This window comes from Thunnus albacares, chromosome 21 (assembly GCF_914725855.1).
Source record: "Thunnus albacares chromosome 21, fThuAlb1.1, whole genome shotgun sequence".
Classification (NCBI taxonomy): domain Eukaryota; kingdom Metazoa; phylum Chordata; class Actinopteri; order Scombriformes; family Scombridae; genus Thunnus; species Thunnus albacares.
In genome coordinates, this window is record NC_058126.1 from 10,051,130 (window position 1) to 10,078,006 (window position 26,877).

The following is a 26,877-nucleotide window of genomic DNA, read 5'->3' on the forward strand; positions in this document are numbered from 1 at the left end:
GAAAATTCCATTACATTAGCCGGTTTAAGCTTTTGCATTACCTTTAGTATGAATATATAGTTGAAAACACATTTGCAAAATTAAATATACAGTAAATGCAAATGTGATTATCATAACTGACTCAAAACATTCCCTGAAAAACAAAAATTAAATGCAACAAAGTTTAATTAGGCCAATTTTAGATTATATAGAAATGTCAATGTGATCAAAGTGAATGTGTGATACCAATAATAAACATTCATCACTCGGACAAAGTACATTTACAGTGAAACTGAGACACTTGGCAAGTTATGGTACTTGGACAACTATGGACAAACAAGAATCTGTCTGTCTATAAGCATAGCTGTACTTTATATACTGTACATGCACCCACAGTATTTATATAAAGTAACTTATCACATTTACCAATTCAATATTTATTCCAGCACTCCTCAAACTCTTAAACACCTTTGCTCTACAAAAACCTTTATTTTATCTCTATATTGACATTGTATGTTGTTGTCAATTTGTTGTTTCAATATGTATGTTTTTAAAAATTTTTTCACGTACTTGTTTGTACATAATAGTGACACATTTATGTTTAATTATCTTTGTTTGACTTTGTTGTCCTTGTTTTGGCTGTATGTCCTTGTGTTATCGTCCTGAACATTGTTGTGTGTAAGTACACTGAGAGCCTCTAGAAACCGGAGTAAAATTCATTGTATGTGTAAACATACTTGGCCAATAAACCTGATTCTGATATGTAAATGTCTAATATTGCTATTCTCTATACGTACACATTACATACAATATTTGCCTTTTGCCTGTATTTTGAACTTAAAAACAACCTGTCCACAAACTGCAGATGAAAATTTGGCTCAGTCTGGAAATACATCACAACTATATCAGTCAGTTTAATCTATTATGTGTGTATTGTTTGTCCCTGACAAGTAAATAAAGTTAAAATCCTCAAATCTACAACCTAGATATTTTTTATAGAACATCATGAACATGTAGACATTCAGCATTTAAATCGAAATGTGCATTCTTGTATTGTTTTGCAAAACATAATTATATGTCAAGTAAATAAAATATAAGATAAAATTAAATAAATTATAAGTGATAGTAATATTTAACACTCATAATATCTTACATCATAATCAAATAATATTCAAATACAATAAGTAAACAATAATAACAATGAAGGACAACATAAAGTCAATCAGGGGACACAGAAAATGATTCTTCATAATACATCAGTGTGTGCACACTTTTCTTGTTTGTCATAAGTTAAAAAAAACTACAACTTTGTTTTTACTTCTTTATTGACATAAAAACCAGTTACAATTTCCTCCTCCACTAAACGATCATATGCAGCAAATCATATATTGATCTTCTGTTTTACAGAAGAAAAGTAAAAAAACAAAAACAGATAAACTGAGCTAGGGGGAGTTACAGTTCATAAAAAGATTTTAAACAAAAAACAGACATTCATAGTTTTTACAGCCTTTGGATTAGAGGAAAATTGAATTGAACCAATGTACTGTTTGACCTCCTTTGTGAAAACAATTGGAATATGTGTATATATGTGTGTGTATATATATATATATATATATATATATATATGTGTGTGTGTGTGTGTGTGTGTGTGTGTGTGTGTGTGTGTGTGTGTGTGTGTATATGTATATGTTTCCAAAATAATATAAAATGTTCATCAATGGCCGTTGATAAAGGCACGTTATTCTCAAAGAGTCTCACAAAAGGGCCAAAATAAGTGAACAGCAGTCTCAAGGGAGCTACAACAAAACGTACAACTTCAATCAATATGTTTTTCAGAATTTAAAAAAATATATATCTTAGCTAAGTAAAATCTATGTATATGTTAGAAGGAAGCTTCCTTTATTTTTGTTTTTTTTAGTTTATGTGTGGGCCTTATCTTTTTTCCCACCCGCATTCCGAGAAGACCCGCCCTCCTCTGCCTCTGATTGGCTAGTACTTGTTAACTTCTTTGTTTAGATTGGTTAGATTTAGGCATGAGCCGTGAGATGGTTGGGTTAGGGAAAGAATATCAGCGTCAAATCCAATCAGAGGCAGAGTAGGGCGGGTCTTCGCAGAATCCGGGTGGGAAAAAAAAATAACGCTGAGTGTGGCCTGGAGGGCTCAACGTCATATCCGCCGTTTTCCTCCGGAAGTACAGTTAATTTTTATTCACAGGAAAAAAAACAGCTGTTGTTGAAAAAGAAAACATCAAAGTGAGTTTCATTGACGAATATCTTGCCTTTTTTCTTCTCGCTGAAACTTATATCGTTAGGACTACTGTGTAAAGCCTGACGTTTGTCTGTCCGGCCGTTGTTTTCGCTCATTTGTTGCGAGTTGGCTGCTGCTAGCGTTAGCTCCCATCTCAGCTAGCTAACTGACCATTTCTGACTGTCTGCACAAACTCCTACTGTCAACAATCTCCGGTGAAGTCCGACGAGCAATAAGATATTCGATAATGATAATGATTGAAGCGATTAAATCTAATCCGTACATTGTGTGGCTACAGTTTAACAGTGATTTATCAGTGTTTACGTCCAGTGTTAGCCAGCCTTGTTGCTTTTAGGAAAACCAGGTTAGTACTGTTGAAGCTTTTGGAAAAAGGATTATAGTCAGTACTTTTATAGTACTTATCTTGAATTTACTTATTGGATATGGATCTATGTTTTTTTGAATGCATGTTGTCAGTTCAGGAGAACTTAAACACGTTTTCTTAGTAAATCAAAGAGGAGAAACTGCAGATAAGAGCCAGTTTTATTAATTAATTTAATGAAGTTGCATGTGTTCTGTTGTCCAGCCTAATATCATTTCATTATGTCCAATGTTTTGACAGAATGCCAGCCTCAAAGAGAGGATCATCCCCTCATGATTCTCAGCCCAAGATGAGGAAGTTGGACGAGGACGGAGAGGCTCTGCATTCTAAAACAGCATCAGCTGCCAACAATAAGTCCCTTAAAACAGGAAATATGCAAGATACGACAGCAGCCCCTCGGACCAAGAAGAAACTGTCTGCTTCAGCAGAAGGGGGAAACAAACCAGCCAAGTCATCCATACACAGTTCCCCTCCAAAGGATTCCAGCAAAACCATTTCAGATCCACCTGTCAAAAAAGCCAAGCTCCTGAAAGCCACAAGTGCCTCCTGCGGAGAAGCTCCCTCACAGAAAGCTCTCTCCAAAGCGTCCCTTAAGCGGACAGCCTCCACAGAGTCCGATGAGGATTTAAGTAGTGATGGTAGTAAGACTGACCTCTTTAGAGAGAGGGATGACGGAGACAAGGCCCGCTGCATTAGAAAATATTCAAACCGAGTCCGAGCTAAGCGCAAGGCTGAAGAGTCACCTTCTGACCCACAAGAGACGAGCCAAGAGTTATCACCCTCACCCAGCGACCCTGTACAGATGGACCATAATTATGGTAGATTCTCAGATTTACTAGGCATTCAAAACATGGATGAAGCTATTCAGAACGAGAACAAACAATCTCCAGAGCCTAACACTGAAATACAGAGACAAGAAAATTCAGATAACGTTACAAAGACAGAGTCAAAGGAAGCTTTAGTCTCTGAAACAGGGAGCACGGAAGCTAGCATCAAATTAGAATGTGCAGCTGAAGAAAGTAAACATAAGGAATTCAAAAATTTAGAAAGCCAAAAACTTATAGATAAGGAAACACTGGCATCATCTAGACCGGTATTAGACTCTTTCACTGAGGCAGAGTGCAGTATAGAAGTAAATGAAAACAAGAAAGATGTTGCAGAGTCCATCAAAAGCCAAAAGGGTTTAGATAATGAAACACTACCATCATCAGCGGAAACAATATGTTCTAGTAGTGGAGAGGTGAATCAGTGCTATGAAGTGCGTGAAGACCAGACAGACGAAAAAGCAGACTGTGATTGCACACCAGGAAGTCTGACATATCAGAGCAGTGAAACTGAAACAAGAGAGACCACAGTTTCTGGCTCTGGGCTGGCTATAAAATGTAAAACTGAGGAAAGTCAGCATGAAATAAAGGGAGAGATCGAAGCAGCCAGTGTCTGTGATGTAGGTGTATATCAAGGGCTGTCAAACGAAACAAACTCCACACCAAGTCATAACCCAGAGAGTCAGACAGACCTCAGTGTCAAAATTCAAGTAACATTCAAGAAGGAATCAAAATCTGACCAAGTGCCAGACACAATTACCAATTCATGTGATGGTGTGAACAAAATAGTTAGAAAGTCAGAAGAACAGCTGGAGGAAAGTGAAAGAAAAGGAGCTGAATTCCTGTCTGCTCAGTCTGCTGCCGGTCCTGGATCTTTGGTTGAAGTGCAATTGAGCCATGGCACTCAAGAGGTGATAGCCAAGACAAATGAAAGCTGTACTGAAATGTCGACACCCACCAGCCAAAAATTTAATGACACTACAGTAATTCCTGCTGAGGTTAAAAAAGGTGTGAAGGTTTCAAGTTCTACAAGTATGGGAAAAGAAGAGACGAACTTTGAATATGCCACAGCACATACGCAGGCTTCAGCGACAACAGAGGAGATTTCAAATCCTGCCTCTTCACTGGAAATACAAAGACAGAAGAATCAAGTGGTCAGTGAACCTACCACAGACTTATCAAGAGAATTTCATGAAGATCACGTGGTTGAAAATTCTAAAATTAAGGAAAATGAAGACAACATGAACTTTAAGTGTGCTAGTGTACCTGAGAGTCAAATCAAAATGGAAATGCAAACTACACTGACATCAGAGATTTCTAATCGAGCCCCAGCAGTGGAAATACAAGTGGTTGGAAATGCTGAAAATAAAGAAAAAGAAGACAAGGGAAACTTTAAATGTGCTACTGGATCTGAGATTCAAAATGAAATGGAAATTCAGACTATCATGGCATCAAAGATGGAAGTACAAAGCCAGGGGAGCCCAGAAGTGAGTGAACCCACCTCAGTCTTATCTGATAAAGTACAAAAAGATTCAGTGACTGCACGATGTAAGCGCAGCGAAGATGAAGACAGGATTCCTCCTGAAAGTGTCGCTGCTCCTGAGAAGCAAATAAAAGTAGACATGCAGACTACAAGAGAGGAGATTTCTAACATAGGGCCTACAGTGGAAACACAAAGTCAGAATATCCAGGAAGTCAGTGAACATACCACAGATGTATGTACTGAATTTCATGAGGATCAGAAGGTTGACAGTTCTACAATTACAGAAAATGAAAACAACTTTGAATCTGTGACTGCACCGGAGAGTCAAATCGAAATTGACATGCAGGCCTCACAGACGTCAGAGACTTCTAATCCAGCCCCGTCAGAGGAAATACGAAGTCAGGAAAGCCAAATAGAAGTGGACATGCAGACAAGAACAGGGGAGATTTCTATCTTGGCACCGACAGTTGAAATGCAAAGCCAGCAGAACCAGGAAGTCAGTGAACACAACACGGACATACCACTTGAGGTTCATGAAGATCTTATGCCTGAAAAATCTCAAAATATGGAAAAGATGAACTCTGAATATGTGTCTGTACCACGGAATCAAATCACTTTGGAAATGCACACTACATCAACACCAGAGATTTCTAATCTGCTCCCTATAGTGGAAATACAAAGTCAGAAAATAGGTTCAGAGGTTGCAATTGAAAATTCTCAAAATATAGAAAAAGAAGACAAGGTGAACGATGAATGTCCAACTGCACCAGAGAATCAGATCAAATCAGAAATACAGACTACATCAACACCAGCGTTTGCTAACCTGGCCCATACAGTGGAAATACAAAGTCAGGAGAGCCAAGAACTCACTGAACCTGCAGCAGACTTATCTGAAGTTCAAGAGGGTCTAATTATTCCCTCAAGTGAGTATAATGACAACAAGGTTACCACACGATGTGTGAGTGCCACAGAGAGTCAAATAGAAACAACAGCAGAGAAGATTTCTGATTCTACATCTACAGTGAACATGCAAAGCCAGAAAGTTCAGGAGGTCAGTGAATCCATCACAGACGCTGAAGTTGAAAAAGGCTTAATCATGGCTTCTACTGAGAGTAAGGAAAGGAAGGAAGATATCACTGCTACTGTAAATCAAATAGAAATGGATATGCAAACAACAGCAACACCAGAGGACATTTCTAATCCAGCATCTACAGCGGAAATACAAATCCAGGGAAGCCAGGAGGTCAGTGAACTCACTACAGACATGGAAACTCAAAACGAGCAAATGAGTTGTGAGAGGAAGGAGGATGAAGACAAAGAATGTGTTGATGTTCCACAGGTTCAAATAAATATGGAGACTACTGCAACGCCAGAGGAGACAGTAGGACAACAGAACCATGAGACGGAGGAAGTCAATGAACACACTATGGCCTTGTCGAATGAAATTCAGAAACCTCTTCTTATGGTTAGTTCAGAAAATAAAGAAGATGAAAATAAGCCAGAGACAGACCCTGGTGCTGTCGATTTCCAAGAGGATATGGACGTAAGAATTGGATCAATAGAAAGGGTAGGTTCTGCCTTAGAAGAGGAAACAGGGGGGCGAGTGATTAATGAGGTCAAAGAAGAAGCTTCAATCGTTTCCACAGATTCGTCTGTGAAAACGGTCAGTAATATTGAAGGACAAAGAGAAGGAACTGGAAGCAATGAAGTAGTAGTTTTTGTTTGTGGCCAACCAGATGATGTTGATATTGTAATTCAAGACACAGAAGAGCAGAGTAAGACGGTTAATCAGTCAGGGGTTGAGCTTCATGAAAACCAGATAGTGTATGAGCCTATTAGTAGTCCAGAAAGTAATGAAGATGGGGAGGTTTGTACAGCGTTGGAGAAACATGATGGTGTGTCATTACTGGACATTCAGAGCACAGAGACCCAGCAGGTAAAGGAAGCCACATCTGCTAATGAAGAAAACAGAGGAACTGGTAATCTACGACTGGAAACGGTTAAAGAAGAAATGTGTGTCTCAGGCAGCCAAGCAGTGATTGAAATGGAGGTCCAAACCATCTGTGTACCAGAGCGTTCTGTCTCTGCACAGTTGGAGCAGAGTAGCGCCACTGTGGATGTGAAACAGGTCGCAGTGATCAGCTCTAGCGATGATATCAGCACGCCAGTTGGCCAGTCAGAAGGTGCAATGGAAAAAAGTGAAAGGAATGGGTTTCCAGGAAGCGTCAACGCCACAGAGTGTTCCGAACAGCTGCAAGAGGAGACTGGACGTCGCGAGGTTGCAGATGTCACGGTGACAACAACTACAGCCATCGCTGCAGTTGAGATACCAGATAGTACGTCTGAGGAGTACGTGATCTTAGAACCAGTCCCGGAAAGTGAAATCCCCTTTGATATCGTCACTCAAGCTGCAGCCGAATCGGGTTTGTCAGACTCTCTTTCAGAACAGGTGAATCCAGACAGTGCATTGGTGGGTGATGTGGAAAATCAAAGGGTCTTGAATGGTTCCCAACAAAGCTTCCGCCCCGAGGCAGAAGTGCAGCAGTGTCAAACAACTGATGAGGTCAAAGATGCTACAGTGACCAATTCAGGTGGGGATGAAAACACCAGGATCGGGACAGAATCTTCAACTGCGCTGCCTTTAGAAGAAAGTGTTCAAGTTTTTCATAATTCTGCCGATTACCAGCAACTGCCATCTGACATGATGGATGTTAATACCACAGACATGGACATGGCACACTCTCACGCTCAAGGCACGAATGAAGACTGTAATGATCTGGTGACAGAGAATGTTGAGGGTAACTTGGATCTGCATCAAGTGCAAATTCTGGAGGATATAGAGATTGGTCGTGAGATTGTAGTAGCAGAGGAAGAGAATGACGAAGATAGTGATACTATAATAATAGAAAAACCCCAGGAAACAACTGAAGCAGCCCCTCTTAAAAAGCCAGAGGAAAAGGTTAATGAGAAAAATAAAGATGACACTCATGGGACCCTCTTAAAGCAAAACAACACAGCTGACAAGATTGAAGATGATAAAAAGGGACAGGAGGAAGAAAAACCCAAGAAGCAAGAAATGAATACGCAGGCAAGAACCAAAGCCCGTCTGGCAGCCTTAGCTGAACAAAAGGCCGCAGCTTCTAAGAGAACAGCAAACAGACAGCAGCTGAACCTCTTAGCCCTGTGTCAGGAAATCGCAGAGGACATTGCCACAGACAGCATGCTGCTAAAGAGGATAGAGGAAGAAAAACAAGCAGCAGCAGTGGCAGCCAAAGGTGAAGCCAGCAAGAAGGAAAGCCCACCTGTTACCACACAGGAAGTAGAAACTGTTGATGTTCCCACTCCTGCCGGACCAGAAGGGTGCTCTGCTTCAGTGACATCAGTGACACCTGACGAAGAGGCATCAGCAGCCCAGCCCTCGACAGCTGATTCACCCGAAGCCAAGCGTACCGCAGAGCCTCAAAAGAGGCGTTTCTTCATCACACAGGTTTCAGTGCCCCTCAAGGTCCATGAGAAAAAGAAGCTAACTAGATATCAAAGACTGAGACAGGTTGAACTGCAGAGAGAGAAAATGTCGTGGGCACGTGTAAAGAAACTGAAGTCTGACCAAGCAAATCAGATGTTTTCAGACATGGATTGGCAGCCGCCGCTGTTTGCACCCTCTCCAGTTTCAGTGAGTCCTGTGACAACAGATCCTCCACCTGTAGCCAGTCCATCTAAAACACCTCTCCCAAGTCCCACCTCCAGTAGCAAACCTGCAACACCCAAAGCCGAGGCTCCCAAAGTTGAGACTCCTAAGGCTGAAGTCAGTAAAACTGAACCCCCTAAAACAGAAACTCCCAAAACTGAACCTAGCAAAACTGAAACCTCTAAAACTGGACCTCCTAAAGCTGAAACCCCTAAAACTACAAGGCAAAGTAAGGCTCAGACTCCTAAAGCAGCCCCTCCTCCGGGTCCCTCCCCAAAAGTTACCAGATCATCAGCCAGGAGGAGCCTCCCAGCAGTACCCCCTCCCATGCCCAACGGACTTAATGCTCAGAAGACGAAGCCTGAAGTCGAGTATAAGCCATACAGACCAAGGCCCAAGTATTCCCCTGATGATTTTGAACTAGATGATGACCCATTACCAGTAGCTCCAACAAAGCCCTCTCCACAGTCTAGGCCTGCACGACCCAACCCTCAGTCAAAACCCACAGCTCAGTCTAAACCCATGCTTCCCTCAAAATCCACAGTTTCATCACAGCTTGCCAACCAGGCAAAACTCAAAACTCAGACCACCCCTGCTGGACAGATCTCAGGTCAGTCAAAGCTCACTGTTTCAACCACCACTCAGTCAAAGCCTGCCAATCCACAATCAAAGCTTGCCGTCGCAGCAACGCCCCAGTCAAAGGCCTCAGCTGCAGCTTCATCAAAACCAGCTCCTTTAGCAAAACCTCATCTGAAGTCTCCTGTTTTAACAACACCTCAGTCCAAAGCTGCTTCAGCTCCAGGTCAGTACAAGCCTGCTGCTTCTGCTTCACCCCAGTTAAGGACTGCTGCTGGTGCAGCTCAGTTAAAGCAGTCAACTCCAACAGCAGCTCAGCCTGCCGGTTCAACCACATCTGAGAAAAAGCCTGCTGTTTCTTCAATACCTCAGAAAACCCCAAATCCCCCATCATCAGAAGAAAGAAGATGCAAGGTAACTCAAAGCTAAATCCCTTAGTGTGTGTCACCAAAAGCATTGCTGAATACAGATGGTACTTATCCCCTCTCTCTTCTTCTACCCAGGATACAGCCGGTTTACTTTCATCAGCTCCTACATCTTCCCTTCCCTCTAAAGAAAGCTTGAATGTGTCTGATGGCACACAGCAGTGTAAAGAAAAGCCTGCAGGTATGTATTTATTTGACTTTACTGAGATGTATTTACTTTTGTAGTCACATTACTAAATGTTGGACAAGTTCAGTCCTCAGGATATATTTTAGCGTTTATTCTCATCTCTTAAGCTTTTGTTAATATTTGTTTTGTTAAATTGGAGAAAAACAACCGCGCACTATGTCTGAAAAACACTCTGTAACATAAATTTTGATAATAATTGTCAAGATGACTTCATTTAATATTTTCTCTTGATAAATCTAAATTGTTCACAGTAGTTACATGACAGCACAATTAAAGCTGAAAAAAGATAGTTGTTAAATTACAAATAGTTGTTTCTGACATTAAGTTTTTTTTTCAGCACCTTAACCTTTCTGCTTGTACAAGATTTTCTCAGTGTATAAGAATCTTATTTTTTCTTACAGTCACTGGTGTTGTTCCCTCTCCAGGGACAGAAACAGTCAAGACAGCTGAGAAGACATCAGAAAAGCCTTGTCAAGAGTGAGAAGTTTCTCTTATTTGACATGTTTTGCCTTGTAGCAATAGAAACCTGTTGTAATCCGATGTGTGTTTGTATCACAGCAGAGCAGCGAATCCGCAAGATGGTGGGACTCCTCTCTCTGATGCGTGTCTGCAAAAAGAAGTCAAGAAACTAAGAGAGGCTGACAAAGATGGCACTCAAACTATTATTGTAAGTAAATCAGTTCATTTACTTCCTCAATTTAAATTCAGGTCTCCTCTGCATCTCAGGCAATCACCCTATCATCAGGTTTTGGAGCATCTGCCTGTTAGCATACACAGTGGTAGCAAGTAATACTGTATTAGAAGTATGTATTTACACATGAGGAGTGATCTGCTGTTTCCTTTGTCTCACAGGATGCAGGACAGAAGCATTTTGGAGCAGTGGCCTGCAGTGTGTGTGGGATGCTCTACTCTGCTGCCAACCCTGAAGATGAATCTCAACATTTACTCTTCCACAACCAGTTCATCAGCGCTGTCAAATACGTGGTGAGAGGAGGTTTCCTTAAATTGCACGGCTGTTATTCGTCTTTCGGTATTGACTCATCGGGGCAATGCAGCAGCGTCTCCATTCATTTATTCTGAACATACTGATCATTCACACAAAGCATGTAATGTGTAGTTTATTTGAGCTTTACGGTGCTTAGTGAGTGTTCAGTTTAGTACATTTGAACACATGAGAACATCAGCTCGGATATATAACTATCTATGAACTGACCAAGAGTGTCTGAAAATGTATATTTAGAGTAAGAAGGAATCATTTACAGGGAACAATCCTATGTGTGTGGCAAATAACTGAGATTTCTCCTCACTATCGGCTGTGTAGCACATTTTCTTACAGGTTTGTTCTCAGTTTCACACACCATTAGAAAAATACATGGCAGGATGCCACAGTCTCTGTTTGTCTGAATCTGTCTGAATAGATCATTTTCTTGCCAAGTTTTGTGATTGCATATAGGGCTATAACTCAGTATTATGTAGCTTCTACTTAATTATGTTGAATACACCAATTCACTTGCAGAATTCAGTCATTTTATATAGAGCACCAGCCAAAACCTTTGATTGATACTGTAGATTGGATGAAGGCAGGACTGAAGAAATGATAATAAGAGCAAAACAAGTGTCAAATTTAATAACAATTGAACAGATTATATAAAACCATGTGAATGAAACACCGGTAGCTGAAAAAAGTAGCATTAAAGTGTATTAAATACATGTAGTATGGTCATTTAGAAACGTTGAAATGCAGGCAGTTACTGTACATAGAAATAAGAAACATGGGTGTGTCATCAGGGCAGGGAAAACGGGTTTTCCTTTGTAAATAAACACTTTTGACTGTTTGTTTTTTTCAGGGATGGAAAAAAGAGAGAATCTTGGGAGAATATCCAGACGGCAAGATCATTCTTGTCCTGCCAGATGATCCCAAATATGCCCTGAAAAAGGTACGATGTGTTCACAGGGAATTAGCCTTTTAATCAAGGTATTACTAATGACAGAAAAATGTCTTTAATAGAAACGGTTAAACTATTTAAACGAGGGAATGAGTGCTTGCATTTTAGAGCCTAACAGAAAGAAATGAAATTGCGGCCTCCGTTGAGAAAAATAGGAATGTTTAAACACAACAGCATTGTTCTATGTTCCCAATATGCTTTATACAAACTTGTTTAGAGCCTTTTACTTGCAGGACGACACTGTCAGCAGTCAAATTGAAGCCAATAAAATGCAGAATCCCGAAATTAACTCACAAGATGATACTTTAATGATAAGTTTCCCACAGAAATGACAGTATCAGTATACAGTGTTGGCAATTCTGCAGTATCAGCACATTCAAACTGTCTCATGTCCAATTGTCATAAGGTTTAACTGCCAGAATGAAGAACAGTTCAGGAGTTAAATATCTGAATACATGTCCCCCAGCTATATTGCAATATTTGTGGCCTCTTTCTTGACTATACAATAACTGGTTGTTCTTCAGGTTGAGGAGATTAGGGAGATGGTGGACAATGACCTCGGCTTCCAGCAGGTGGAGACCAAGTGTCCCTCTCAGACCAAAACCTTCCTCTTCATCTCCAACGACAAGAAAGTTGCTGGATGCCTCATAGCAGAGCACATTCAGGAGGTGAGATACGACCCACCGGTATCGTCTAATCAGTTTCTATTTTTTTTTTTCACATAATACTGAGCCTTATCCATCTGTCCGTCGCTGCTCGCAGGGGTACAGGGTGATCGAGGAGCCCGTACCGGAGGGCTCAGAGGGAGAGAAGGTGATGTTTGAACGGCAGAGAGCTTGGTGCTGCTCCACCACGCCGGAGCCAGCCATCTGTGGCATCAGCCGCATCTGGGTCGTCAACATGATGAGACGTCAGGGCATCGCCTCTCGCCTGCTAGAGTGCCTCAGGTCAGTGTGTCTTCAGACACGCCTGGATTTGATATCGTGTCACCTAAAATTAAGTTGGACATAACAAACACTTTCTTTTTTGTTTTGTTTTGTTTTTTTTTCTGCACAGGAACAACTTCATATACGGTTCATACCTGAGCAAAGACGAGATCGCTTTCTCCGACCCCACTCCTGACGGGAAACTCTTTGCCACACATTACTTTGGCACTTCTCAGTTTTTGGTTTATAACTTTGTGAGTGGAACGCGCTCCTCCCAGCCCAAAACGGATGCAGTATGATAAGTCTTCAGGAAAGGTAACGATGGATTTAACTGACCACCGGGACCTGCCCTCACTAAACAGTGTCTGACACAGACTCTCTACTCGCATAACGATTAAAAAAAACAAAACAAAAAAAAACTGTAAATTTCTCCTTGGAGAGGACACACATGGGTTCAAATCTCAGGATGAAAACAACAAGCTGTTGTTGGAAAATATTATTAATTCACCCTTTAATCCCTCCCTGCATAGTATTTTGCAAAAAAAACTAATATTTTCTTTATACCTTTTTAAGTAAACAATTTGGATTTATTAGAAGTATACATGCATGACCTGACAGCAATAGAAAACAAAGCGCATTTCATTGTTTTTTTTTAATCTCTGAAAAGCATAAAATCAAGTTATTAGATGAAATAAAATGGTTATTTTCTAGTTTTGTCCCCATTCTGTAATATTTTTTTACCGACATGATGTAGTAAACTACGTGTACATGTGTACATTGAGGTTTTTTTTCATGTTCATCTCTTCACAGTGATGCTGTCATTGATAACGTTAAAGGTCACAACTGCACAATTTACATTGAGCGGTTCAGTCTTGACTCTCTTTTCCACGCCTGTCCCCTTGATTTCACTGTCTTGTTTTATTGTAACATTTGAATCACCTTTAAAAAAAAAAAAAAAAAAAGGTGATTTTAATCAGAGGGTCTCATTTCAACAAGCGTCACAACCTGATTGAAGAGATGTGGGTTAGAACTGTAGCTTGGGCATTACTTGTGTGCTCTAACGTTTTTAGATCACCTCGCCTGAAACGTTGCGTTTTCCAAGCTGAGCCATATACTGTACACCAGTTAGCAGGGCATTATAGCCTATACTGTATGAGAGATGTCTTTTAATTTCACCAAGGCTGTCTATTGCTTTGTTTGTGCCTGAATGAATAATGTGTGACTTAAAATGTTGATTTTATTTTTTCTAGCCGTATGTTCTGCTAAGCAGCATATGACTTTTTATTGAGTTAGTGTAGAGTGTCATCCTCCTATTTCTTAGTAACAACGAATTAAACTGTATATCAAATGATCATGTAGATTTATGCATACTATAACAAAATTTATAATAAGAGATGTGCAAGGTCTTAAGGCTCGTGTTAAATGGTATTAAAGTGATGGAACATATCATCCAGGTGTCAGCCTTTATCAGTGAAAACAGGACTTTTGTTTTTTTTTTTTGCTCAATGATCAACATGAGGGGTTGAGATGAACTTCTGCCTGTCACCACACAGATTTACAGTATCATTGTAATACATCCCTTATTTTCTCTTAATTAAAGCAGTTACTTTTAGAAAGACGTGTCGTGTAAGAAAAAGAAATTTGATTTATACGAAGCTGTTATGTAAATATTTATTTAAATAATAAACATTTTAAAACATGCCTGCTCTTTTTTTTCTTGATAGACTCATCAGGTGAGTGTGTGTGCTTTTTATTATTCCATAAAAGGTAAAATTTAGTACTGACCCTTCAGTCATACTTTGTTGTGTTGATCATCAGTGACACCTTGTGGCCAATGTGGTAAGAATTTGATATTTTAATTATTTTATCATTTCAGAATAAGTCTTGCTAATGTCTTTATGAAATACAGTTACTGATCGTGTATCTATATAAGTTCAAATGTGGGAAACGTCTGGCTGTTTTCTCTTTGTAGTTGCAGATGTAAACACTCCCCTCTTAGCGCATTCCTCGACGCTCCTGTCACAACACGGGCCAGCTCGATGGCAACTTCTGAGAAACAAAACAACCTTAGAACAACACGGATACTTCCTCAGGCAGAGAGTGAGAAAACAGAGGTCTCCGCTCCTCATTGGAGATCTGATACTGATCAGTAGGAGAAAACAACTGAGCTGAGCCTCCTAAGGTATCTTTAACAACGGTCACCTTGGCCTTTTGACTCTTACTCTCACACTAAGATGATCTCGATCGCCTGAATGTCCTTGTGAGACAAAATGCACAGCATGTTTAATATAACCAAGAATCAATATTTGGACTGAATTTAGTCTAGATCCAAGAAGTTAGATAAAAAAAAATAAAAGACAAAAACAACATTTGCAAATACACACTTTTATTCTTACACACAAATTTAAATAGACAAAGTTGTCACAGCTGCCACATTGTAAACCATAAAACTCCTTATCCTATTTATAAAGGTCAGGTTATCTTAAATATGTCTTCAGCTATGTTTACTTATATTTACAATTTAGACACTTTTAAATATACAAAACGATATTAAATCAAATGTCACACTTATCAATTATTAACAATTTCTACAATCTTAATATAACCTGTTTCAAATTCAGTTGTTTTGTGGCTGTTTAGAAAAGAAACAGCACCGTTTTGACCTGAACTCTGAAGGCCGAACCACCGCAGCTGCGACCACGAACTGACCCGTTTGCTCGGTGCAGTGGGGGATTGGCCTTGTTGCCTTGTTGACATCTGCGGGGGACTTGATCTGTTTTAAGAGTTTTAAAACAAGATTACAGTAATGCTCTGCGTACCTGTTATGTTGACAGGCAACCTTTAAAAGGAAACAGCTGCTCTGGAGTGTGTGCGTGGCAAATACACAATCAATAATGTTCACTAATTTTACACTGATCATGGAGCATGAACTGCATCACAAGCTCTGAACACACATGGTGAAATATCAAGGTTGAAGAAGGGTTTAACCATTGTTACACATTCAGCAGTGAGATCAAATGAGTTGACATATGATAGTGTATTATGCCATAGCTATGGCAACATTAAAATGTAGGCACCAAAGACAAGATAATATACTGTAGCCCAGCAATGTACATGTATTTTGACATATTAAGTCCTTAGTCCTTGATTTATGATTGTGTGATTTATTTTTAACGCTAAATGAAATGTCCTCACAGGATGGGACAGTGTTCGCCGCAAAAATTGTACAGCAAGTCCAACACATCAGGCTCCTGAATCCTTCTGTTGACAACACCCTGACCTTTCCCAGGCTGCACTGCTACAACCTCACCATCAGACGGAACCTCGATCAGTGGGTGCACTTTGTTATCTTTCATCTTAAAGTCGCTAATACCGACACCGGGCAGTGTGCCGTTCCTCTCTGCCAGCGTTGCGGTGTCCTCAGAACTGTCTTTTGTCCCCGTGACACTGTCACCATTCACGCTGCCTTTGCTCGCAGTACTCAGGTCATCCTGACACACGTCTGAGTCACTAGCGTGGGGCAAAGAAAAGTAGGTACACTTTTTTGAAAATGACTTTTTCGTGTCTTCCAGTTCAGACTTTGTACTGAAAAGGGAATATGGAGTGCTCTCTTCTGTATCCTCACACATTCCTTCATTTTTGGGACAGTTTTTGTTTATTCCAACTGGGTCTGAAACAGACTTTCTCATCAGTGTGTTCTCTTTTAAGAGCCATCTTCCTTTATCAATAGGGACACTGTCTCCAGGCCCGACTTGTGCATTAAAAGCAATGCATCGTGTCGCTTCAGTTAAGGTGTCCAGCGCATTAGTGGAATTGAAGTAAGACAACTCAGACATCGTTTTGGCTATGTGGAAAGGAGAGAAAATGCTTGACTGTTCTTTCTTTTTCTGCTTGGGTGCAGATGGAGGCCTTTCACTTGAGACCTCATCAATATTAGCATCCTTCTTGCCATAAAGCCTTTCAATTGTTCTCCTCACAAAGCCTTTAGTGATGGGTGTCCGCGATGAATCATCCTCGCCACTGGACAGCTCGCTTGAAGTCTGAGACTGATAGCCGCCACTAGCTGACGTCTGTGCTCTTAACTTGGGCAGCTCTGATCTGTTCGGGCTCGGAAAACGTCTCTGCCCGGGCTGAGTATCTGTGGAACTCTTTGCCAGGAACATTTCTCTGATTGACTTCACCCTGCTGCCCTCGGGCTCTGTGGTTATAACGCCACCGCAATCGTAGCTGAAAGATAACGATGACTGAGGGGCTGATTGGGTGATGAGAGCTGGCTGAGATGTGGGAGATTCAGAGGATAATTCCTCAATATGTGACATAAGAGGGACATTTTTTTGTGATACACATGTGACGGTGGAACTTTCTGTAACAGTTTTTCTCTTCTGGGTATCAGCAGCCACCTTTTCCAGAAAACTCACCCTCTCTGCGACCGACTGTGATATTATGACTTCAGATTGATGCTTGAGATTTTCCACAGCCTTTTCACAGTTTGCATCTTCAGGCGGTTTTGCCATTGCAGGAGTTTCTTGATGTTCTGCACAGCTCTCCTTTATGTGTCTGTCCATATTGACATGTTCCTCCTCTGAGCTGGACCCTTTGTCATAGCAGCTTAATTCTTCCTCAGTAGAGCTGCTGATTTGTTTGTCTTTGACTTTTGGTTGCTCTACTTCTATATGTTCTTCACAGCTGCTGTGGTCATTGCCACTGTCCTCTTCTACCTCAAAACTATAATGCTTTTCCTCTTCTATCAAGCTACCACTGTCTTTAATGATATATGAATCCTGATTTTCTATCAAATTGCTTAAATCTCCTTTTACAGTATTATCAGCATAAATGTCCTCATCTTCTGAGGTAACCTTTTCCTCCTCTGTCTCTTCTCTCCAAGAGTTTAACTCTTCACACTTTTTCATTTGTTCCTCATGATCCTGCTGATCATCGAGGTGTTCTTCTTCCTCCATGCTCTCCTGTTCTTCCTCAGGTTCAGACAAACTTTCCTCAACGATAACCTTTAGTTCCTTACATTCGACCTCTGGCTGCTCTTCCTCTAAAGGAGATGGCTCATCCATGTCTGAATTACACGTGCTTTCGTCAGCACTGGCATTCAGTCCAATACAGCCTGTTTGACTTGCCAGATTTGTGGGGTTAGACAAGATATCTTTGTTGCTCAGCTTGTCACATTCAACCTCTGGCTGCTCTTCTTCTGAAGAAGAGGGCTCATCCACGTCTGAGTTACACACGCTTTTGTTAGCACTGGCATTCAGTCCCATACAGCCTGTTTCACTCTCTGGGTTTGCAAGGTCAGACAAGGCATCATTGTTGCTCGGTTCCTCACATTCAACCTCTGATTGCTCTTCCTCTGACAATGACTGATTTTCACTATTTGGGCTGGAGGTGCTTCCCTTCCTGCTGGCATGCAGTTCCACATAGCAGTCGGCGCTTGCTGGTTCAAAGTGAGTTTCAGGGTTGGATAAGTCACCTTCCCTGCTCTCCTGTTTCATCTCCTCACATTCAACTTCTGGCTCCTCTTCTGAGCTTTGTTGTTGACCAGCTTCAGATACACTTTCCTCACAGCTCACTTTCTGCTCTAAATCTTTATTGGCACTTGACATCTTCTGCCGTTCGTCATCTGAACCTGACTCATCATCATAGGTAAGCTCATTCTCAGGAGTATGTATACTTTCCTCACTTTGCCCACACTCCGTATCTTGCTCCTCTACTTCAGAGCTACAACTGTCGGTGCCAGTCATATTCTCCTTTTCTTGGTTTGATGTGTCTTCATTGTGGCCTTGCTGCTGTTTTTCTGCCCCCTGATTTTCTTCATTCACTACATCCTTACATGTCTGCGTGTCCTCGCTGCTCTCTTTCGCAAACGATTCTTGACTGTGAAGCTGCCTTTCCTCAGATATCTGTTTATCATTATGTTCATCTGGTGGTGGATATTTGGCCACATCATTGTCGTCTTTAGATGCCTCGTCAGTTAGAACCTGCTTTAAATCATCTGACACATTTTTAATTTTCTGACTGGCTATCTCTAAGTTGGATTGTTTCAGCTGGCTAATGTCTGTGAATTTTTTAATGATGGAACTCACATCGACATTAACTTTCTCATCTTGAGTTTCATTATTGACATTAACAGCCTCATTTGTGGAGGGATGGAGTATGTCAGCATCACTATTTTTATCTGGTGACGATTCCTCTTTTTCGATAATCCTGGAAGATGTCTTTTCCTCATTGTCACTCTCACTTCCGATATCCACTGAAAGAGAAGCCAGTTCCTCCTTAAGTGTCTCAGGTATGTCTAGTTCACCCATTATCTCATCAATAACATTTTCCTCAATGCCACAGTCTTGTTCGGAAAATTCTTTCTCCGAATAATTTGGTGTTGAGCTGCGACTCTTGCATTTGTCACTAAATTCTTGAAAGCCCCTCCAACTTTCCAGGAGCTGTTTTGAAGCTGACTTTTGTAAATCAGACAAACTGGTTTTTAACTTCTGGGAATCTTCAATGCTGGCGATTTCTCTGAGGGAATCGATCATTTTTAAAGCCTCAGCACAACTGACATTGTTTACATTCAGCTCATCCATATTTAGGTTAGTTATACCTTCCTTTAGGGTCATGACGGACAAGAAAGCAAGGAGAGCTTTAGATGATGAGCCAAATGTTGTGGCCACATGAGAGGAGAAGTCAGGCAAGCTGTTGGACTTTTCCAGACATGATTGGCGTTTGTTCTGTGTGATTTGTCTAATTGCTTTGATTGAGTAGCAAATTTTCTGAAGCACGGGTTTCATGTTTGGCTGGTTTGCGATGTTTAATGGCTGTGGCATTATTTGTGTGTCTGTCATGGGTTTATCTTGATAGGCTTTTGCAAGGTCATCTGTCTCGTTCACCTTATTGTCATCACTCTGATCAGATGTTTCTGACGTTTTGTCCGGCTCAGCAGTTGATTTTACTGACTGTTGTGTTTGGTGATGCTTACTTTTGGATGGCGTTTTTCTTTGTGTCTTAGTTGGAGACTCTGATGCACTGTCTGAGGAGAGGTTTCCGGAGAGCAACTTTCTATTTGACTTGTGTCTGACAGGAGGTGACACCATGTCCAGAGTTTGAGAATATGGAGAGGGTTTCTTTTGCTTGGATTTATTAAGCTTCTGCTTTATCTCAGGAGAGGGGCTGGAATTTGGTGTTTCCTGTTTTCGTATTCCGATATTTGGTGACATAGTTTCATCAAGAGGGTGGTTATGTAATGATGTTAGTTTTGGAGAGTTATTAGCAAGTTCAGAGGAGAAATTATTTGTTTGGGGGTTCCTCTCTGGAGACGGACTGCTCATGATTTTTACTTTTTTCACCAAGGGTTTAGGTGATGATACCTGAGTTGATGGTGTTGATGGTGTTGATGGTGTTGATGGTGTTGTCTCTATGTATGGGTGATTACTTGGTGTTGGAGTCTCACTTGAAGAAATACTGTTTGAGGATATTTTCTCTTCAGATGTTACACTAGTTGGAGATGCAGAAGTACAACATGATGGACTGCTCATCAGATCTGACATCGATTGTTGTGTCTCTTCTGGTTGGGTTTTGCTTGGATGTTGTGTCTCTGTTGAACAGATGTCGTTTGGCTGCACATTATCAGCCACTGTGTTGATGGGAATAGATGATGTGCTTGTTTCTATGGTGGCTTCACTACATAAAGTATATTTATCCAGACAAGCCTTTCTGAGAGACATTTTCCTTTCAAGAGATATATTACTGACCAATGGGGCCCTTTTGACAGTTTTTGGTAGTTGTGCTTCCCTCAGTGAGAGAGGAACGTCAGTCTGACTTGATGTTGTCATTTCCATTGTGTGGTCAGTGGGTGATTCGGCCATGTCAGATGTAGGACTGATTGATAATGGATGACTATCTGACTTTTGACTGCTCACTGATGAGAGCCTGTATAATGGGCTGCTGGCCACTGAAGGTACATCCACCGTGCAATGTTCAGCATTTGATAGCTCTGGTTTTTCAACAGGGCTTTCAGCAGGTGGTGGCGATGGTGACGGTGGAGGTGGTAGTTCCATTGAAAGTGTATTGTAAGGTGTTGCCTTTTGAAGTGAGATTTTGATTGGTCTTGATTTATTTTCCACTTCACTGCCTGATGGTATTTCTGTTGAGGCCGTATTAGTTAGTGGATTTATTTCAGAGGAGATACCAATCGAGTGGGGTTTTATTTCCTCTGTCTTATTTTGAGCAAAACTATTGCAGTTGTCTGTATTTGTAGAGATGGCATGACTATGAGCAATTTGCTGTGTGACTGTAGTTTTCTCCACTGATGGACCTGATTTGTTTTCAAAGGACTGGATTCTCTGTTTGATTGAAGTTCCTTGCACATTCTCAGGCAGTGGGTCAGTTGTGAAAGTTTGACATGTTTGCATTTCTAATTTCTCACAACACTTTTCCTCCTCTGCAACAGCGCTCAACCCACGATTATTTTCTGACTCCCTAAACATACCATTTTCTGTTTTCACATGAAGAACTGCAGTGGGGTTAAGATGGGCTTTCTCCAGCCAGTTCTCTACATATTCATTAGTAACAGAGCTGGAGGAGTTAAAAGCAGGCAGTGACATGCTTTCGCTGACATCATAAGACTCATTTTTGTTCTTTTTCTCTTGATGCATTGATGTCTGACGTTCCAATATTCCCCGTGGCTGCTTTACCTCGATGGGAGAAACATTCAGCCTGCTTATTTCAGGAGAAACTGTCTCACTTATATTTATCTTTTGTGGTGATGGTATGTTTAGTTCTTTTATTGTGTCGTCCAATGATTGTGAGGTCTTTGTTCTAACACCCCCATCTCCGTCTTGTGTCGGTCTCTTTTTAAGCTTCATCATGCTTTTTGCTGATTTTGATTTATTCCCATAAATTCTCTTAATGAATCCAGCGCTGGAGAAAGTTTTCACTTTCTTATGTTTCTCAGTTGCTTCTGCAGAAGTTTTGTTTCGCCTTTTGCCTGGTGTCATAAGACGATGAACGCGTTTGTTGATCACTTTGGGTTTCGGGGATATCCTCTTGTCTTTATTAACCTCTCTTTGTTGTGGCTTCTCTTTGCCAATAGTGGACTTTGGGAATTGTTGCTGCCTATTTGTTGCTTGAATCGCACCGGTCTTAAGTGACGGCAAGGTTAAATCAGATGTTACTGACATGCTCTCAGCCCTCCAGATGCTAATGGACTCAGAAGCTGTCGAGGGTCTCCAGAGCTCGGGTTCGAATTCATTACTGGAGGAGAGCTGTCCTGTTTCCGAAGTAGCTGGCCTAGAAAAATATATCCCAGATGTAGATTCTTCATGTGCATAAAAGTTTGCAAGGAAATTATCCTGGCAGGTCTGCTGTTCATATATGTGTAAGACAGTTTCAGTGACCTCCTCCTCGCCGGATTCAGTCTGCAGGATTTCAGTCCTGCTAGCTGAATTGAATGTGGATATATTTCTGTTGTTTATAGTTTTGGCATCCACAGAGCCAAGTCTTCTGGGTTTGGGTACTGGTCTAGTGCTGGTCTGCTTGACCATGCAGTATTGCTCTGTCATGGCTCTATTTTCTGTTTGTTCTCTGTACGAGTAAGAGCCAACCATACCCTCTTGAATCCCGTCTGCTGTCACTGATTTTATGCTCTCCAAAGAAGCTTGCTTTTTTCTAATTTGCTTGTGTCCTGGGGTTTGAGCTCTCCTAGGGGACGCCACATTTGTCTGTACTTTGATATTATCTTCTTCATTACTATTTTCACTGAAAGCTCCACTACCCAGTGATGGTGGATCCTCATCGTTGTCATCTGTAGTTTTGTCCCTGTTGATGGTGTCAATGGAGGCAACTGAGTTTTGTAAATCCAGTGAGTTTGAGTTAGGCGAGCAAATCTCCTTCTCTGGCTCAGGCGCTGGTAAACAGGCCGCATTAAGCTGATTGGCTACACTGGATCGTGTCAGGGTGGTGGTCCAATGGACGGTTTCCTCTTCCTTAATTGTCAACCGCACCTTCATCTCCACTGTCATGCTGCCATCCTCATTCACCCGAAAGGACTTCTCAATGTCATCTTCAGTGGGCATTAAACAGCCCTGCCCCTCACCTCCATCGCCAAGGCAGATGTCACCCTCCGTTTCTGCGACTGACTCCAGTAAACGGCTTGACTCCAACTCAATGGAGTTGGTGGGGTTACTGGGTAGGTCATATGAACTTTCCGCAATAGAGCTATGAATCCGATTCACAATGTACCTCTCCGATGAGGGGGAGAAGTTTCTTGACTTCGATGAATATGATAGTGACTTCTTTTTACCTTTTCAGTTAGTCAAAAAAGCCAAGCAGGTAAAAAAAAAATGTTGAAAAATGAAGAAGAAATGTCCAAAGATTTGAGGCAATGATTGAAGAGAATAGGCAGGCGGTTTTAGAGGATACCCAAGAAGCATGAAGGGAGAAGAAAGAGAAAGAAAAGTTAGAGAGATAGCACACGTATTCACAGCTCATGAAGAACAATAGCCGGCAGCCACATAGACGGTGTATGTAGGTCATCTATGGTATTATGCGTAATATCATTGTCTCAGCACTTTCCCAATCTTCATCCCATGAGAGCAGGTAGATTACTGCAGACGCTCTGTGTGTGCCATAAGAATAAAGGCCTATTGGACTGACACTCAATCAATTTGTAATTTTAATTAACTAAATAAGTTATTGCAAGGTAGTTCTTTAGAAAACGTACGGTTTAAAGCCTTTAGTCTTCTGAGACCTGTTCGGTTGGTAGACAGCCGTGTTGGGGCTGGTGATTTCTGTGCATCGTAGTTTGCGGACCGGAAAGGCTCCCGGCCTGCAGCCACTACGGTCCCAGAGCACAATATCAAGCCTGGGAGACCATCCACCTACAGCAGACAGATAAATAAAAAAATGTGTCACTTTCATGGCATTTAACTGTATTAGCAACAGAAACAAAAAACATTTTATTCTAAGTATCTCAGGGAGTAATATAATTGAGAATTTCTGTACATGCATGTATGTGTATGACAAGTCTAAAATTGATGCATTATTTGATAAAATAGCACCTTAAAATACCACGAGGCTTTCAATTTACAACAGATCCTCGACCTAAAGCCTTACAGTGTAGTATCCCAGAATGCCGTTCTAGGTATTACGGTTAGTTGCCTAAGAAGCTTAACACTTTCCCTCCTCATGTGACAGTTATTACAGGCAGGTTCAAGTAAGTCCTTTATGGGTCAATAATGCTGCTACCAAAACCAGAAACGTGCACACTTGCAGTTAACAGTTCATTTTAGGGAAGTAAAATACAAAAAATATACACCTGTGTCTTTACAATTAAAGTCAGTAAAAATGGTCAGGGTTTGTTAGATGAGGCTATACTTGAGTGTGTTTTTAGATTACAGATTAGGCCCTTTAATTTGTCCCACAGACTTTCAGTTTTTGTTTGATTTCTTCAGGAGGAGAGGAGGTTTGGTAGATATATTGTGTTTTTTTTGGGAGTTTACCAGTCTGTAAGTGCTTGAAAAATCCTTTTTTCCTCATAAATTTACTGCGGTTTACAGTTTGTGTTGTATTGATAGAGAACACTCACACGTCTGCCATCAGGTGTGTGTAATTTCACCACATGGAACTGCATCAGCTCTGAAATATATTCCAGGATAGATTCAAATGTGGGTGTAGTCCTCTTTTGAAGCAGCACAGTGTGTTTGACTGAGGGGTCTCCATTGCGAAAAACCAGTAGCCTCTTTGGTGTGCGCACAACCACCGGCTCCTGCCCATGGATGTTCTTTCCGGGGAAAAACCTGGCCTGCTGCACAGTCCGACGACGGGAGCTAGCAGGCCTGGCGTGGTACCAGGGCGGCAGCTTCTTCCTGGCCAGCGCCAAGTTGATAGGTTTTACCTTACGGTTGTCAGAACAGATGTAGGATTTCCCATCCTCTAGTTCATCCAAAGTATAGATTGCATGAACCCCACGAGGGGTGGTGATGTTCCTCACCCCGAATGGCAGGGGAACCTTTTTAGACAGGCTGTCTAGGAGTGCATCGAAGGTTTTAAAGGTACGGTTGTTGATGACCATACGCAGACCATTGAATTGAGCATCTCCACTTTTGTAGAAGCACACTCGCTTGGATAGAATAGGGTCAATGATGCTTGGGTGGCGTGCGGTGCCAAAGGTGTGCCCACTCCCTGACGACTGGTCAGGGGGGATCCTCCGAAGCCCTGTCTCATTCATCATCTCTTATTGTCTGCAAGGGAAGAGAGAGAGCAAAGTAAAGAATTAGACATTAAGCAGGGATGTTGAGGAAGCCTCTTTTGTCCACTATAAGCTTCTCAGTTGATGTTTATCTCAAATCCAAGACGTAGTGTTGACTTTAGAACATTTCTAAAGGCGCCTCTACACATAAAACACATTTTTTTTACAACAGACAATAGCCTTCACAGAAATCTTCCATTTGTTTTGTTCAGCTTTGAATATACTGTATAAGAAATAGGTAATACTGGAAATAGTATAATTCCTGTCAGCGATGCAACAAATAATCATGAAAAGATTAAAACAGGTTTGGCAAGTATATGATCATAAAAAGATCTAAAGTGACAACTGCTCATCATTGGACTTTTGCACTTGGGTCAACACACAACATGTTCAAGCTGTCATTCAGCAAACAGCTGAATGACGTCTTACAAACATATGTTGTTTACTTCGCACAACTGCAGCCATCAGGTAAGTTGACCAGGCTTCTGGGAAACCTGCCACGTGAATGGCACCTTCAATTATTTGATTAAGTATTTGATTACCCTGATTAGCAACACACTGCAAAGCGTTTCACAAACAATACAGAAGTGTTTGGCATATAATTCTCATTTTCCAGTAATTACCCAGCAGTTATTTTAGTATAATCCTCAAGGTATGAGAAAAATATATCTTTTATGTCAGTGTTATCAGAAATATTACACTATTTTCTAACAGTATTATGTAAACAGAAACCCTATTTTCTATCACATCAGTAACTCATGTCTGAACATGATTAAATGAAAACATTTAAAACTTTGAATTGTTGTTTAATTTTCAATTTCTCATGAAAAAATAAATAAGCAATAACCAGACATGTTTTTTATTAATACATTAATAATACATTTAATACATTTTTTGTATTAAAAGATTATCAAAGACATTTAAGATGTTTTACTTAGTATTATTGGTCAGTGTAGATAATAGAAGTAGTTAGTAGTATTTGTTATTCTGGTAAGTAGACCAACTTTATATTTTTATTCACATTTAAGACAAACTAGATATAATAATTGCTTGCAAACAAAACCAAAACAAAATCTGGTGAACATTTTATGGCCACATGATATTTCTAACACTGTAAATGTAGCACATAACTCACTCCCTACTATACCTGCAACCAGGAAACAAGTTAAATAAATTCAATAAGTAAACAAATACACAGAAATTCAGATTCAAAATTGGAATTTCAAATTGAACTCACCTACGTCAGCATCCTGAAATTCCCAACTGTTTTGAAAAGTCCCATGAAATGTTATTCCGTGCTCTACATCATGACTGCCGTTGAACTAACTGCACAGCAACAGTTTATTTCGGGAGACACCATCATGGTTAATTTGCTTAATCTTTGCTCAAAGTTAATCTCCACTGCAAGAGCAGTGCTTGGAAATCCTCTTCAGAAAGGTGTGTCACACAAATGCAAGTAGAGTGATCATAACAAGTTGAAGCGGTGGACTAAGGACCTGAGATTTATTAATAAGTTTTACATTAAAATAGATCTAAAACACATTTATAAATAGGACTAAGAGCAGACAAAGAGCTTTAGCCTGTTGCACAACAATAACAAACATATTCTGGTGTTTTTGCAATGGTGTTTTCTTCTTATTTATATTATATTATAATATTATTATAATATTATATTAAGACTTAAATAAGAGTAAACACTGCACCTGCAGGAGGTTTTACAACCTGTAAAATGAGAGCATTATTTTCTCCATCAGTGGTAGCAGATGGTAAAATGGTGTCCAGTTGTAATTTTCGTGCAGGTTGTAATCTCATTGAGGAGCTCTTTAGGTAATGAGGATTAAGGGGCTCTTTATTTGCAGGACCCTCAGAGAAGAGCGCTTGCTTTTCAATGGAAGATCATTTCTTCTCATATGTCTAAATGATGAGAAAGCTTGAATTATTGATTATGAAGATTGATTATGAATTAATAT

At 40.6% G+C, this 26,877-nt stretch overlaps 2 protein-coding genes across 4 annotated transcripts; one reads left to right on the forward strand and one right to left on the reverse strand.

Moving 5' to 3' along the window:
• The first annotated feature begins 2,158 nt into the window (after positions 1-2,158).
• On the forward strand, positions 2,159-14,364 carry LOC122972410 (protein MLP1 homolog). Of its 3 annotated transcripts, none has more exons than XM_044339496.1 (10): positions 2,159-2,231; positions 2,849-9,593; positions 9,683-9,785; positions 10,193-10,268; positions 10,350-10,458; positions 10,644-10,775; positions 11,639-11,728; positions 12,262-12,405; positions 12,500-12,684; positions 12,794-14,364. In XM_044339496.1, exons 2-10 carry the CDS (start codon positions 2,850-2,852, stop codon positions 12,960-12,962), a joined length of 7,752 nt encoding a protein of 2,583 aa, XP_044195431.1. In that variant the 5' UTR covers positions 2,159-2,231; position 2,849; the 3' UTR covers positions 12,963-14,364. The 3 variants fall into 3 exon arrangements, with proteins under 3 accessions (XP_044195431.1, XP_044195432.1, XP_044195430.1); XM_044339497.1 differs by lacking the exon at positions 2,159-2,231 and adding an exon at positions 2,304-2,590 and having other exon boundaries at positions 10,353-10,458; XM_044339495.1 differs by lacking the exon at positions 2,159-2,231 and adding an exon at positions 2,305-2,590.
• A 668-nt stretch (positions 14,365-15,032) lies between these two features.
• Positions 15,033-26,390, reverse strand: LOC122972955. The gene is made up of 4 exons (XM_044340387.1): positions 26,145-26,390; positions 24,245-24,899; positions 23,381-23,537; positions 15,033-22,960 (listed from the first exon to the last, which is right to left on the reverse strand). Exons 2-4 carry the CDS (start codon positions 24,887-24,889, stop codon positions 15,855-15,857), a joined length of 7,908 nt encoding a protein of 2,635 aa, XP_044196322.1. The 5' UTR covers positions 24,890-24,899; positions 26,145-26,390; the 3' UTR covers positions 15,033-15,854.
• Positions 26,391-26,877: the final 487 nt, after the last annotated feature.

What these genes read in the sequence shown, in the direction of transcription:
- LOC122972410 (XM_044339496.1), top strand. Translation starts at nt 2,850, where the DNA reads ATGCCAGCCTCAAAGAGAGGATCATCCCCTCATGATTCTCAGCCCAAG. An exon ending in ATGGCACTCAAACTATTATT is followed by an intron (nt 10,459 to 10,643) that starts GTAAGTAAATCA and finishes TTTGTCTCACAG; the next exon opens with GATGCAGGACAGAAGCATTT. An exon ending in TAGCAGAGCACATTCAGGAG is followed by an intron (nt 12,406 to 12,499) that starts GTGAGATACGAC and finishes CGCTGCTCGCAG; the next exon opens with GGGTACAGGGTGATCGAGGA.
- LOC122972955 (XM_044340387.1), bottom strand. Translation starts at nt 24,889, where the DNA reads ATGATGAATGAGACAGGGCTTCGGAGGATCCCCCCTGACCAGTCGTCA. An exon ending in ACACACCTGATGGCAGACGT is followed by an intron (nt 23,538 to 24,244) that starts GTGAGTGTTCTC and finishes TGTCTGCTGTAG; the next exon opens with GTGGATGGTCTCCCAGGCTT. An exon ending in AAGACTAAAGGCTTTAAACC is followed by an intron (nt 22,961 to 23,380) that starts GTACGTTTTCTA and finishes CTAACTGAAAAG; the next exon opens with GTAAAAAGAAGTCACTATCA.